Below are 15,118 nucleotides of genomic sequence, written 5' to 3'. Positions count from 1 at the left end.
ATTTCAGACTCTTCCAAAACACTTTGCCAGTTATCCACTTTGACCTACTTCCGAACTCCACCCACCGCATCTCGCCTCACCACATCTGAGTGTTTCTGCCCTGTCCAATCCAACCATCATGTTAAGTAATCTTCATTACTCCAAGTCCAGATCACGGTCCTCAATGTCCCACTGAGACTTAAGAGGTAGATAGAGAGCCCATCCGCATAATATTAGGATTTTCATTACTTGGCTGCCCTCTTCTTCCTGATTATGGGCATAAAAGAGGGCTGTTCGTGACATGTTTCCTGTATGTTCTAAAGCTAAGTAATGAAAATCCTAATATTCTGCTGGTTGACTCTCTTTATGTTCCCTCAGGAGGTTGGCTAGTAAGTAACTAGGTCATTACTTCCTTGACCATCTTGCTCGTCTAAGTCCTTACAAGCGTGAGTACCAACCCAAGCAGAAAATCAGCCAGAACTCAATAAAAGGAATTTAAAACCAGTCCGAAGAATGCAACACCGAGTCATGTTCTAATTGGCCATAAGTAGAAATTATCAACAGATTCCTTTAGTTTAACTCCAATTCTGAAGAAAGACCTCCAACTACTTTAAGCTGGAATGAGTTATAAACGTCTGCAATGTGGCCCAAGTGGCTGCAATACTGATGACCTTCCTGGATACTCCTTTAAAAAAGGCCCATGATAAAGACATAGCAGGAGTTCATCCGCCTAGAACAACCCCTGGTAAAGCCGAACCCTCCTTCTTATAAGCTAGAATGATAGTCTACTTCAGCCATATGCAATAAAGTGGGAAAAGAAGGTATCAATTCTTGTCCTGAGATGCCAAAAGTCAATCAGTCCAATCTTTCTCAAGGTAGATGTTCTGTTAATATGAATGAAAAGAGCACAATGACTGTCCAATGGATGCAATGCCTCTTAATCATAAAAAGTTGGATAGTACTTTGAGCAAAAACCACAGCAAAGTTCTCCAATCTTTCACCGGGAAGAAGTTACCACCAGGAAGAGATCTTTGTAAGATAGACACTTCTGGTTCTGGATGACAATTAAAAATAGTACAGCAGTGATCAGTGGTATAATGGTAGCGCTGCAAGGGCAATGTCACAGAATATCTATATATAGAACTGTATCAGATACACAGTGCTGTAGGGTGGGGAGAACCCAGGTAGCCTGAGCTGCAAACAAAAGCAAAATACAACCCTCAGCACACGTTTCTCTATTCATAGGAATGACTGCAGTAGCATGCGTAAGTCAAATTCATCATAAATAGAACATAGAAGTAAGGTTGTTTGTTTCTTTTATTCTTTTCCTCTTTCTTTTATTGTTCATACAGGTTCTAAGCCAGCCAAAGCGTGTTTCATTGTCACATTGGGAGAATACACCCACAACTTTATTAAGGCTCAATGTACCTTTTCCTGATCTTTTTTTACACGTGGTGATAATTCCAATACACAAGATTCGAAGGCTAAAGTGTTTCTAAATCGCATAATTTTGCTTCCAAAAATTGTGCACACACACACACGGTATCTTGGTCTGTCGTTGTGTGTGTGGTGAAATGTTCCAATCTGAATTTCCGTGCCTGAGTAAGAGCTCTTACTCGGGGCACGGAAATGTGTCTGTGGACGATTTTTGGAAGCAAAATTTTGCGATATACGAACACTTTAGCCTACATACCTTGTAGGTTGGAATTATCACCACATCTAACAAAGATCAGGAAAAGTGACATTGAGCCTTGAAAAAGTAGCGGGTGTCCTAGATCTAAACTAACTGCCCTCTTCTCCTACTTTGATGACTTGTAAGGATCCTGCTGATTCCATCTACCTTGCATCTCCTTTGAATCTAATTTTGCTCCCAAACCACCTGTGTCTGTAGTCCTTATCATGAAATTGGTCCCCGTTGTTCAGATTATTTAGAACCGGCCATCCTTGAAGGATATGCAAAACCTGCGGTGACACTGGTACTATTTCCTTGTGCATCTGTGATGACAGGTTACACATTTTCAAAAGAAGAAGTAACAGAGATAAACATGTAGATAGGCTCAAGAAATCAATGACACCATGGAAGCTATGTCCCCTTGAACACTCAAAGATTGTTGGACTGCTGACAGATCAAATGGTGGAACTGCTAATCCTCTATTTGACACAAATAAGTACAAATTGCTTTGAGTTCATTTGTAGATAGCCATCCAAGAGACTGATGTATGCCAAGAAACTTGCTTCTTTCATAAGCAGCAAGCTGTTTATCATCTTGAACCTTTGATAAGAGATGAACGAGTTAACTCATTTCTGGTCTAAGACAGGCCTGAACCCCCCTGACCTGAAGGGAATCCAGTGGGAAGGTGTCTGGCAAAAAAAATCTTCTGGCTTTGCTGAAAACTGAAGGAGATGTCCTGTTTGAACAATTTCTATTGGGCAATGGTCTTGAATAATCTCTTCCCTTGTGTGAGAAAAAAACATTTACCAACTCCCAACATGAATATCTGCTTGAGTTGATCTAGTCATGCCTTTAGGGGAGCACAAATGTGGCTGCTTGAACTAAATGGGAGTGGGCTTTGTTACAAAGAACCCCCTCTCGATCACGATCCCTTCCTCAAAAGGGCGGATTCATTCCTTTAACATTCAAATCAAAGGATCTCCTGTAAGAAATTCCTCTGCCTCTTAAACTTAAGTTAAGTTAAGTTAAGTTCATAAGTTCTTCAAGCAGTGGTCCAAAGAGCCTGGATCCAGGGAAGGAAGAGGCCTTGGTAGGATCTTCTTAAAGGTTTCAGCTTTGCATGAGTGCATCCAAAGATGTCTTCTAGTGATCATGGAAGCCCCTGACAATGCCACTGCTTCTCCCAAAAATGACAAATCGGAGGGAAAGCAAACTTATTGCTCTATGTTATAAATAAGGTCTCTAGTTGACAGAGGTATTCACCCTGTCCAAGAAGCAACCACAATCCTAGTCAGGGCAGATTACAACCCAATCCCAAATTATCCTGTCCTCATCCTCTGGTAGCTTGGCACAAAGCAGATAGGATTAACCTAGAAGGCAATGTGTAAAGAATCTGCAGAGTAACCCATACAATGACACAGTAAATGCCCCACAAAAGACTCCACAACAGTGTAGGAAAATGTAGAATATTTATCTGAGTAAAACAAAAACAAAACGATCAAAATCCATCAAGTAGAATTTGATATATTAAAGTTTTCAAGAATAAATGCAACCTTGCTCTTAGAAGCAGGTAGTGCTAACAAGGTTATTTCAGGTCACGAGGGACTGGTGAAAATCCAAAGTTCAGGCCGACCGCGATGGAGCGCAGGCCGGCTACATGGACCCACTTGAGCCCGCTAAAAACAGTACCTTGGAGTGGAGTCTGCGTGGCAAGGCTTTGCTGGGCTTCATGCTGCTTCATGTCAGTCCTGGCAGAAACTCAGCTACAGAACCCACTTCTGAGGCCCAGAACTAGCAGATAGGCACCTCAGGAAAGGGTGAAACTCACAGAAGGCAGAGTACAGCAGCACCGGTAGAACTGTAGGAAGTCTTTTGTGTCCCTGAGACTTCGGAAATAGAAGGCATGTTAAAAAGCCCTAGGAGATCACTTTGAAGGAGAGGCAGACTTCAGCTCTACTTCAGCAGAGTCAGAGAGCTGCATGCAGCAGGTCAGCAAGCAGGTAGCAGTCCTCCCAGGAAAGCACTCCTGTTAAGTCCTTTGAGCAGCACCGCAGTTCTTCTGACAGAGATTCAGTGTAGGTCTAGAAGTGTCTGATTTGATGGGGCCTGAGACCCAGTACCTATACTCAAATGGGCCTCTGATGTGAGGGAAACTTCAAAGAGTGGTTTTAAAATGCCTCAATATCCATTTCAATCCCAGCCTTGACTCCAGACTACCAGTGGGGGGTTATTAGTCCTTTGTATGGGGTCAGGCCACTGCTCTATGAAGTGTTAGGATGAGCTCCTTCCTCCCATCTGCCCAGGAAATCCCATCGGAATGTAATTCACCCGCAGCCCTTTCCTGTGTCTGTGGCTGTTTAGAAGAAATGCAAGAAGGGATATGTCACCTAGCCCTTGTGTGTATTTTGAGACAGGATGTAAGTCACACACAGTAGTGCAAGCAGAAAAATATCCACTTTCTAAAAGTATTTATGTATAAATGGGTGCCCCAATATAACCTTGTGAGCTTGGGTGAATAAGTTTTGGGTAATAATGCATACAAGGGACATATTTAAATAGATACTTAGGTAGAGATCACTGATTACTCACTAGACGTCTAATCATGAGATCGAGAAACCAATTCAGAGCACAATATTCTATATTATTTAAAAAAGGAAAAATAAATCAATGCAGCAGCGTGTATCTCTTAAATGATTATATTTCACTCATAGAAAGGTGGTTTCTTTAGGGGTTCAAAATAAAAATGGTACTCAAACAGCAGTGATAACAGGACAGAAAAATATCCTCGACAGAGTTTGCTAGTTATCAATGCAAAGTAGCCAATTTCCAATAGTATACAATTTGGAGACTGTCCTGGACATAGGAACAAAATCTCCCAGATTTAATCTTAACAGAGACTAAAAGGAAATTGGGTTTAGGGTGTCGACATTTCAGTCTCTTCTGAGGTAAATCTAGGAGACCATCATCAGGACAAGATATTTTATGGGAAGATCCAAGACTCCTTAGGATGAAAATCAAAGCAATTCTAAAGAGGAAAATCTTGCAGATAAATTGTGGAATATTTATGCCTGGTGAAGTTGGCATCTCATAACAAAAAACATTTGTCCGATATCATTATGTCAGAGAAGAATGCCCCAGCTGCAGTCAGCAGTCTCTGTATACTTTCCACAACATGTTGGAAGCTGGGAAAAGTGGCATTTTTTAAATAGCAATGTTAAATCCTACCTTACCAATAAACCATTTCAAAGATAGGAGTCATAAATAAGCTACTCCTTACTGATCAGGAATCACAGCTTAAAGGTATTTTAAGGAATTTTCAATTCCAGTCCATGAGAGGAGTAGACCTCACAGCAGTGAAAAACATCTGTTTGTCACTAGCAGGACATGTAAAACATGGAAGTTCATGTCCTGCCTTGTGTTACATAGTGCTCTGCCCTTTGGGTTACCAAGGGCCTTCCTTAATGGTGACATATATGCAATGAAAGGGGAGTTTAAGACATGGGCAGTAGTTTCGAATGCCTAGTTGATGTGGCAATAAACTGCAGACACACACAAGCACTGCAATGGCAGACCTGAGACATGGTTAAGGGGCTCCCTATGTTGGTGATACAATCAGTGCTGTAGGCCCACTAGTGGCATTTAATTTACAGGCCCTGGGCACATGTATTGCCATTAACGAGGGGCTTATAAACAAATTAAATATACCAATTGGGTATGAGACAATGTTACCATATTTAGGGGAGAGAACACAAGCACTTTAAAACCAATTAGCAGTGGTAAGAAGCCCAGAGTCATAAAGACTGCAAAAATAAGTAGAGAAAAATGGAGAGAGGCTTGCAAAAGGTTGGAGGAAGACCACCCTAAGGCTGTCAGGTATAACATCCATCAACGCTAATGTTGATGTGAAGTCTCCTCCTTGATGCACCTGATCTGCCAATCTTAGAGAGCCTGATTCACAAAGATAGAGCAACACTTTTGTGTAACTTTACATTTGTTTTTGAATTCACAAAACTCCAATTTAATAGTAAGTTTACAACTTCAGAAAGCCTGCATTTGGGGCAGAGAACTCCTCACGTAAAATGGTACGACAGGACTATCTTTTTATGTGTGAGGTTCTCTGCACCGAATGTAGAGTCTTAGCAGTCATAAGCTTATCATTAAATCATAGTTTTGTGAATTCCAAGACAAACGTAAACTTACACAAAAGTGTAAATTTACCTTTGTGAATCAGACCCTCAAAGACCTAGATAATTATGTAATTCAATAGGCACTTTCCCATATATGAATGTTTAAGGTTGAATAAAGGGACTTTACTGCGTACTTCACCTTCTTGTTCGCAACATCTGGAAATACCACTTCCTAGGATGAAATTACACCTTCAGGAGATCAACCTTGACTACATGCAGGAAGCCCTTAGAAACATTCTGTAATGGTATCCTTGTGTGAGTAATCTAGGAAAGGTCCATCTCTTTCCATTGGTTAGACTGCAGCTTCCAAACAGCAGAAAGAAGAGGAAAACGCTGAGGTTCTTGCCACTGATACAGATTGAAAAAGTCATCTATATCTACTGTTAACTGAAGACTCATGCAGGGCAAGGCACAAATGTCTATGACGTGATTAAATAAATCGGTGAGCTCCTGCACAAGGCAGACACTAATGTATTCATCCACTTCATGACCCAGTCAGGCTCCACCAATATCTTAGGCATGTTAGGGGAAGAGCACTCTCCTTCCAGAAATGCTGCTTTGGCTACTATGTATGTCAACTTCTAGATTGGAGAGAGAGCAATGTTATTCCTCAGACTGAGCAGTCTCTTGTACCACTCTCCCAGGAGATCCAGGTTCTATATGGTGGCAATTTCTGACAGCCTTTGCCTCCATAATAGCACAATGAGCAATACCAGCTTAAACAGAGGATGTGGTCTGATGGCTATATTGCCGACTTTGGTGCTGGAAACCAAGGTTCGAGCCTCTGGGCCAGCGTCCACATCCTGTGATTCTGGGCAAATCACTTAATCTCCCCATGCCTGAATGTGTCCTTGTGTAACGTAACCGGTGCTCATGTAAAGCGCTCCAAAACCATCGGGTCGAGTTCGCGCTATATAAATCTGTATAAAAAAAAAAAACAGCGCTGGTTCAGGTGCTCGCTGTACAAGGCAGAGAGGCGCGATCCCAGGGACTCGACCTCACTCACCCAAGAACAGTAAGTTCCCACTGAGCCAGACTGCTACATCAGGTCTAGATGGCTCCTCAAAAGCACCTTGAAGTGATTGAGCATAAAAAACCAGAAAGTATGTCATGGGCCGCCTCTGTTATGTCCAGATGGAAGTAGAGGGCGGCCAGGATAGCAGTTTATCATTTTTTTCGCTTGGATGGGAAATAGGTTTCGTGACAGGAGTAAAGGTCCTCCTGGTAAGGATTGGGACATGGAAAACGGGCTAACAGGTAGTGACCTTTCTAGCCAGGTTCTGTGCTCCAACATTCCCCTTTCACTTTGGTATCACCCCTCATACCTCTCTTATACCAGAGGGCACACTTTCTTCTTCTCACGTCTTATTTTTGATCAGTACTGGCATGTCCACCACTACCTTCAAAAACAGTCTAAGCTAATTTATTAAGAAATTAAAAAAAAAACGTTAGAAAAGATGAATTAACAACAATAAAAATAAACTGTGATACATGTACACAATAAAGGCGGGACAAACATGATGCAAAATGAAAATCAGCAAGTTAAGGTTGTCCTGCAAAAAAGAACAGGTGTACAGCAGAGAGGGGAAGAGCTGCAGGTAGTATACAAAGGGACAAACAGGCACAATTTAGAACTCCTTTGTTGGGTCTAGAGATCACCCCATCTCACATTTAAACAACTCCTGGAGGCCTATCGGAATTTCTTTTGTCTGAACTCACCTTTGAAGGAGTTATTGGATAGCGATAATGTTATGTTATTCGGATTTGTATAGCGCACAGCTGCCTGCAGCATCAGAGAGCGGATCCAAACCCTAAAACAGAGGAGTTTTAACCGGTGTGATTGATTGAGGAGGGTTCTTTGAACTGAAAACAGGAAAAGAGGAAGCCTCTTCCCCAGCCTTCTGTGGATTCTGTGGTCTGCAGAGAACAAAGAGAGCGATGTTGTTAACCAGCATCCACCAACTCATGCTTGTTTGAGGGGCAATGCCCCCTGTCCATAATAAAGTGAGAAAAGGGTCTTCGTTTCCAGTTATGTGGCCTGCATTTTCCTAACTTGTTCTTTAGTTCCTGGAGGTAATCTGGCAACCAGCATTAGTCAATCGATCGATTTAGTCCATGAAGCATAGTTACATTCCAGAGCAGTTCAAATATTCAAACTTATTACGCTTGCACGTTCTGGTGGTTTCCGCTTCCACATGTCCATGTACGATACTGAGCTCTGAGTGTGCTGTGCGCATGCGTGGATTTCATTGCCTAATGTTTGACCTTTCTTCTTTGCAGATGAGAAAAAGATTGTGACCAGCTTCAGCAATCCGAGCTGGTGAGTAGCACACACCTCCCTCTCCTGAACATCCCCTTCCTGAACCCAATACCCATCGCAGGAGGGATCTTATCAGCAGTGGAAGGAGAGGAAGTGACATAGCCATTGGTGTAATATACTGCTTCTGTATGTCACCTATCATCCCATATGAAATAAGGCACATACCAGACCATGTCAGAACATGTTAAAAAGGATGACTCGCATTATGAGAGCTGTCATGTTACTGAAACTGTCTTTAGGCCATTTAAAATTTATATCACCTGTTTAGATCTCACCTAGCGTTGCAGCGCATGCGCTGCCCGCTTTGCGAGGCATGCAGTATACGGTATAGCTGGAAGCTTCGTGAAACTCTGCCCACTCTGCCCATCATTTTTCATTGGCTTGTGTTTCAAAATGTTGCCTTCCTATTGGTTGTAAGCTTCTAAGTCCCTCCTTATGACGACCATGTCGTCATTTGTGTCCTTTCACAGCTATCAGTCCCTTTACTGGACAGACTACTTTCCTCTCGTGCCCCCCACCTCCCAATGCCTTCTCGCGGCCGCCCCCCCTTCGTGCCTTGTTGCACGCACGCACTCTGCTTGTAATGCAATAGCATTGCCAATGCTTGTTTAGTGTGCGTTCTAATCGTCTCAAGCTTGAACTTTGCACCACTATAAATACACAAGTCACTATTCTGTGTTTCTCTCGTGACACACCCACAGAGGGGCAGTATTCAAATTTACAGAGTGAGGAATTTTAACTTACAAAGAACGCAGTACCCTATCGAGTGGTGCAGATTTAGACTCCTGTTTTGGTGAAAACAGTTCAGAAACCTCTGGAAAAAAACGCAGGCGCAAGATTAAGACACTAGAGGGAGAATTGTTGTTTATGGGTGGTACGCATGTGTTAAATTTCACGGTAGGATTAGTTGTACAGTGTGGGGGTTGTACATGCGCAGACCTGTCTCAGGAAGATTGTGCGCATTTGTGCCAGCTGTCTATTCTTCTGTGCTGTCAAAGAAGACTGGCTACACTGGCTATCAGATCCAAAGGGTGGTGCGCAGGCTCTGTAACACCCCCACCGTCCCCCTGGTGGTCGCGCAAGATAAAGGTGCTAGGGGTTCGATCGTGGTGTTTGCAGCACTGAGGAGAGACTGGAGATGGAGCCTAGCGGCGGCAGGAGGCCTGGCCCGGCCAGGGAGCTGAGTGCCAGCTTTATTCATTACAACAAGTACCGTGCTTGCCTGCAGCAGAACCTGCGAGACACAAAAGCATTCTTCAGGGAGGTGCAGCACATGTACTGCCGGGCTTTTCAGCTGCTGTTGGACGTGTCCCGGGGGTGTGGGTAGGCATTAGGTAAGGGATGTGAGGGAAGTTGACACCACTGAGAACAGGACTGAATAGGGTCACTCGGGGAAGTAAGGGGGTGTGTTGATGCTCCCTTCAAGGATGTATAGCTCACCTAATTTTGTTGAGGAATATGTTTGCATGCAAGGTTGAAAGTTGTTAAGGTGCGTTTTCACTTTTGGAAATCTCTCCCAAGTATCTAGTCCTGGGTTTTGTGAACGTCCACAGATCACAGAACTATATAGAGAAAAGTGACTGGCCACGAACAAAGTGTAAACAAAAGTTTTGCAAATCAGTCCTATAACAGGGTTCTGCTGCTTGTGAGACGCCCTTGTTGTTGGAGGAATTCCCACCAGAGTCTGACTGGTTTATAGCGCAATCTGGCAGTGTCCGGTGGGCATATCTGACCGATCAGTGTTTAGGGCAGTTTTTAGAAGTTTGTGACCCTCTATATGGACAGGTTTGCCGGTTTTTAAGGATGGCTTACATGAAATTACCACAAACATTGCCTGCAGCAAACAAATGCTTGTAACATTTCATTGTTTTATTAACTTAATTATGAACGGGGTGGAGTATCTTCACGTGAGCTATTCAAGGGTTATTCAGGAAGCACATATCTTATCTCGTCTCCATGTAAACTCTGATAACGGCGGTCAAGGCAATAGGCGTTTGATAGACTGGCTTAGACTTTGGAATCTTGTTGTGATTATCCTATACGCAGACGGTGTGATTGCTGTTAGATCTGGGGGTCTCTAGTTGGCAGAGGTAGGTACCTTTGACCAAGTAGGGACCCTTGCGTCTAGTCAGGGTAAGGGGGTACACTCCTAAAATAACCCCTGCTCACCCCCTTGGTGGCTTGGCACGAGCAGACAGGCTTATCTCAGAGGCAGTGTGTAAAGCATTTGTGAACACATACAGTAACCCAGTGACAACACTACAGATGGATACCACACAAGTTGTATATTAAAAATAAGTATATTTATATAGACTTACCACAAGACCATAAACGACAAAAATCCACAATACTGTATTTTAAAAATGGTAGAAATAGCTTAGTTCTCTTAAGATGTAAAATGCGTCAAATTGAGTTCAATGTACCTTAGGAGGCGTAACGCTATACAACGAAAGTATTGCAGGGAAGGTGATGCGTCGGTTCCTGACAAGCAAGAACGGTGATGCGTTGGGCCTCTACTGATGCATAGGGGATGCGTCGGGTCTTCTCTGCGAGGGGAGGTGATGCATCGGTTTCTTACTGCGCTTCCGCGGTGATGCGGCCTGCAACGCCGTGATGCGATGCAGATCCGGTACAATGCGACAAAGATGGCATTTTCTTCTTGATGCGACACGATGCGTGCACGCCCGACAGCCGTGTGGCGACTGAACGATTCCTCTGAGACACGACAGGCCCTGCGACATGCTTCCCAGTGATGCGGCAGCATCTGATGCGACGTCGATCCTCTTCTCCGGCAATGCGAGGAGCTTCGGCAATGATGCAACATCTGCAGTGGCGACACGCTTTCCCAGTGATGCGACGACAGCGGCTGTGGCGGTGACATGCTTCTCCGATGATGCGGCTGCGTCTGGTGCGACGTCGATCCTCTTCTCCGGTGATGTGAGGTGCATTCGCATTGTAAAGCGACAGCGGCAGTTCAGCGACATGCTTCTTCTTCGTGCATCACGCTTCCAGGTCCTTGCGACACGCATTCCCTCAGAAAGCCCAACACAACTGCAGGCACTTCCAAAGAACTCTTGGGGAGCTGGTGGGTGAAGTCTGTTGTCCCTGAAACTTCAGCAGGAGGCAAGCTCTTTCTCAAGCCCTTGGAGATCCTTCACAAGTTGATGAAAATACACACAAAGTTCCTCTCTCCTTTCTTTGGCAGTCAGGCAACCACTGCAGGCCAATCTCCCAAGCAGCACTTAAGCTTTGGGATAGTCTCTCCTCAGTCTCTGTGGTTCCTCTCCTCAGCAAAGGTTTCTTTATGTTTCCCAAAGGTGATCTAAAGTTCTGGGTCCCCATTTTTATACACAGTTTCTCTTTGTTCTTTGAAGGCAGAGAGGCTTTTGCCTAGTCCAAACAAGTTCTGGTCAGTCTTGGAGCACTCTGTTTACATGACTCCTTCTTTCCTTTCACAGTGCGGTGCAGGGACATCAGACGCACCACAGGAGGTGGAGCCAGCATTGTGGAGACAAGGCACCGCCCTATTCAGGTCCCAGGTGCAACTCCCATCTAACCCTGGTCTTAGTTTGCGTAGTAGCGCTACGCGTAGCTGCGCAAAGTGCACTTTGCACTACGCATAGCTACACGAACTGCATAGTGCAGTAGGGAAATGCTGGTCGCACTGATTGCACAGTGCTGGATGCTTGTCCAGCACTGTGCAATCATTGCAAATGGCACCTTGCACAGTGCAAGCGGTCAATTTCTGCCGCTCGAGTAGATTTGTACTCGAGCAGCAGCTTTCTCAACGCGGACTGGTAGTTTCTCATCGCGATAGGTCGCGAGCATACGCGACCACTCGCAATGAGAAACCTGACCTCCCTGCTTTGAGAATCACATCCGGGAGGATTATTTTCCACGCTCGCGATTGGCAACTTGATGTTGCTGATCGCGAATGAGGAAAAAGTCTCGCCGGGATATTGATTTTGCTCGCTCGCGGTCGCCAACTTGACGCCGAGGACCGCGAGCAAGCAAAAAATGCCCGCTACTCTATGCTACATGTTTTTGCACTGTGCTATGTGCAATTCGCGTAGTGCGTAGTAGCGCAAACTACGCACGCTCCGCGAGCGTAGTGTAGTACTATGCCCAGGATTACTCCCATCTACATTCAGATCTCTCTATTCAGCCCTGTGCTGACTCACCCTGTCTCCTGGAATCCCCCAGCCCCTGTCACACAAACTCCAGACAATGAATACACAACCTAGCAGAGGCAGGCTTGGATAGCTAGACAAGAAAATACCTACTTTCTAAAAGTGGTATTTTCAAACACAGAATGTTAAAACCAACTTCACTAAAATATGTATTTTATCATTCTGAGTTTAGGCATACTGAACTCGAATTTCTACCTAGTTCCCTGAGTCAGTTAGGATTATAGGATGTAATAATCAAACTGCCCATTCTGGCCTATGGGGACCAGGTAGCCTTGCAATAGTGAAAAACGGAAATGGCTGTAATTCACTATTAGGACATGCCACACACACCAGGGCAGGTCCTACCTTATACTTACAATGTACCCTGCCCTTGGGCCTACCATAGGGGTGACTAATATGCAGAAAGGGGAAGGTTTAGGGACTGGCAAGTGGGTGCATTTGCCCAGTCAGCATGGCAGTATCAGACTGCACACAGGCTCTGCAATGGCTGACCTGAGACACACTTTACAGGCTGCTTCTGTGGGTGGCACAACGAGTGCTGTAAGCCCACCAGCAGCATTTGATTTGCAAGCCCCGGGCACACTCAGTGCACTGAACTAGGGTCTGACCAGTAAATCAAATAATCCAATCATGGAGTCACTAATCCATACATCAATGTACCATAGGGAGCACTTGCACTGTGGCACTGGACAGCAGTGGCACAGTGCCCAAAGCATCTATAACCAGCAAAAACATATGAGGCAACAGCAAAAGAATGGAAGGGAGACCCACGCCAAGGTGCCAGGTCAGACAATTGCCATTTTATGTGCTATGCCAGCCTTAGGGATCCCCCGTCTGCCCTTGTGTTGCATAATATAAACTGAATCAATTCACCTCTTTATTACAGTAAAAGGAACAGACATATGTTTGTGTAACCATTAAAGGTGGGGTGCAGCATGTTGTGTTCTGGTCACTGGAAGTCCATGTTGCTAAATGCAGAGTGGACGCACATTGCAACTTTGTCATTAGTCTAATGTAGTAGCTGTGGAATGGGAAGCGTGATCACGTACAGTTTACCGGATCCCTGTTGCGAAAATCCAGATTATGGACTGTTGTATACGGCAAAGTCCTACTTTATTGACACGGAGCCCATAGCCTCAGCGCATTCACCCCTGACGTGTCTGCCTGAAGAAGAAGTGCTTGGGTGTGCACAAGTGTGACTTAGGAAGGACGGCTTAGCCTATTTCTACCCCTAAACATCGTTTGGCTTGACCTCAGTCTTGTGTGAGAGTGACATAACAGGCTTTTCCTGCAGGGGAATTGGTAGTGAGTCATAGCCCGTGAATGCTGCCAAGAAGCGGTGGAAAAATTGTTAACTTGTGGTATTTTGTTGGTATGTGGCTGAATTATTAGCAGCCACCCTTGCCCAAAAGGCTCCGTTAAGGAATTTCGCCCCGGCACCTTAACAAACTGAAACACGGAGATAGCAAAAGCCTAACTGATTTTCTAGTCTGTACAAATGTTAATCTTTATTTCCTGTTGCACGGTTTTATTTCCTGAAATGAAAGCATGCGCTTTTAAGTTTCTTGTATGTAACCGCTTCCCTTGTTAAAAAAATGCACCTGCATTTCGCGGGCGAGTGTTCATTTTACTGTTGATGGAGTGACAGCCAGTGGCGGCTGGTGACATTTGAAAGTGGCAGGGCGTAAATGTTTTTGAGTAGAGGCCGGTGGCGAGCGAGCGCAGCGAGTGAGCGAGCTTGACTACCATAAGGGGGGTTTGGGGTGGGTCCCCCCGGGTTGCCCCCAAGAAAATTTTGAAAAAAGAGCAGGCAAATGGTGCATTTTCAAGCATATTTGAGAAAGCAAGAAGGTTAATAAAGCAATTGTTAAATTCTAGTTATGACGTCAATAATGCTAACCAATATTACTGTAAATAATCTCTGTGACACACTCATGTTTCTCATATGTGAGGTCCTCTTTTGATCTAAAAGAAACTTTTTATATTGGTGTTGCATAAAACAAAGACAGCATTTCTCTGAAAAACATCTATGATAGCCTCTCACACCACCTACATTCAAATTAAATTGAAGGAAAATTATATTTAAAACAGTTTGTGTAAAAATTATTCAATGTCATCAGGGCAAGAATCTCTGCATAACAGAGCTGGCTCCATAAGGGGACCCATGAAATTCTGAGGCCTTGGGCCAGAGCTGAGCCCAATTTGCCCATGTCTTAAAACGTCTCTGACCAGGCCTAGTGTTTTTGTTTATGTCCTGAGACATGGCTTGCATTGTATTTCTTGCATTTGGAAGCTCCTGCTTTTATCAAACCACTTTACATAGGCTGTTAGCCATTTTCAGGCCATTACCAATAGCGTGTTCTCATTATCAGGTGTTAATGAATAATCCACACATCATTAGCATTGCATTAATGGCATCCATTCTGAGTTTATGTACTTGGAGGTGGCATCATTCCTGTACAAATGGGATTTATCTGCACACTGTTCTTCACTGGCCTCAGTGATCTGTGATGTCTCAAGCGAGGCAGGACGTCACCGGGCACCTATCTGGCACGCTACATAGATTGACAAAAGGCTGTTAGAACATAGTACAGACATTTGAGTTCACCAGTTTGTGACATGATTTAAGGCAGCTGTTACTGAGAAAGTAACAAAAACAAATAATCACTAATTTGAATTATTAATGCAAAACCTATTTTTACAATGTTCTCAGGTTTGTTTGCAATTTTATATAGACTGAACGTGGCCTGAAAGTATCAGAGCACTTTAT

At 44.1% G+C, this 15,118-nt stretch overlaps 1 protein-coding gene across 2 annotated transcripts in view; it reads left to right on the top strand.

Moving 5' to 3' along the window:
- Nucleotides 1–15,118, top strand: part of LOC146809183 (uncharacterized) — a 214,040-nt gene that overhangs the window by 65,110 nt on the left and 133,812 nt on the right. For both annotated transcript variants that reach the window (XM_085614302.1, XM_085614303.1), the window contains exon 4: nucleotides 8,119–8,158. In XM_085614302.1, coding sequence (XP_085470428.1) covers nucleotides 8,119–8,158 — 40 coding nt within the window. The remainder of the gene's footprint in view (nucleotides 1–8,118; nucleotides 8,159–15,118) is intronic.

The sequence above is a fragment of the Triturus cristatus genome, chromosome 7 (assembly GCF_964204655.1).
Source record: "Triturus cristatus chromosome 7, aTriCri1.1, whole genome shotgun sequence".
Taxonomy (NCBI): Eukaryota; Metazoa; Chordata; class Amphibia; order Caudata; family Salamandridae; genus Triturus; species Triturus cristatus.
This window is presented reverse-complemented; position numbering and strand designations above follow the sequence as displayed.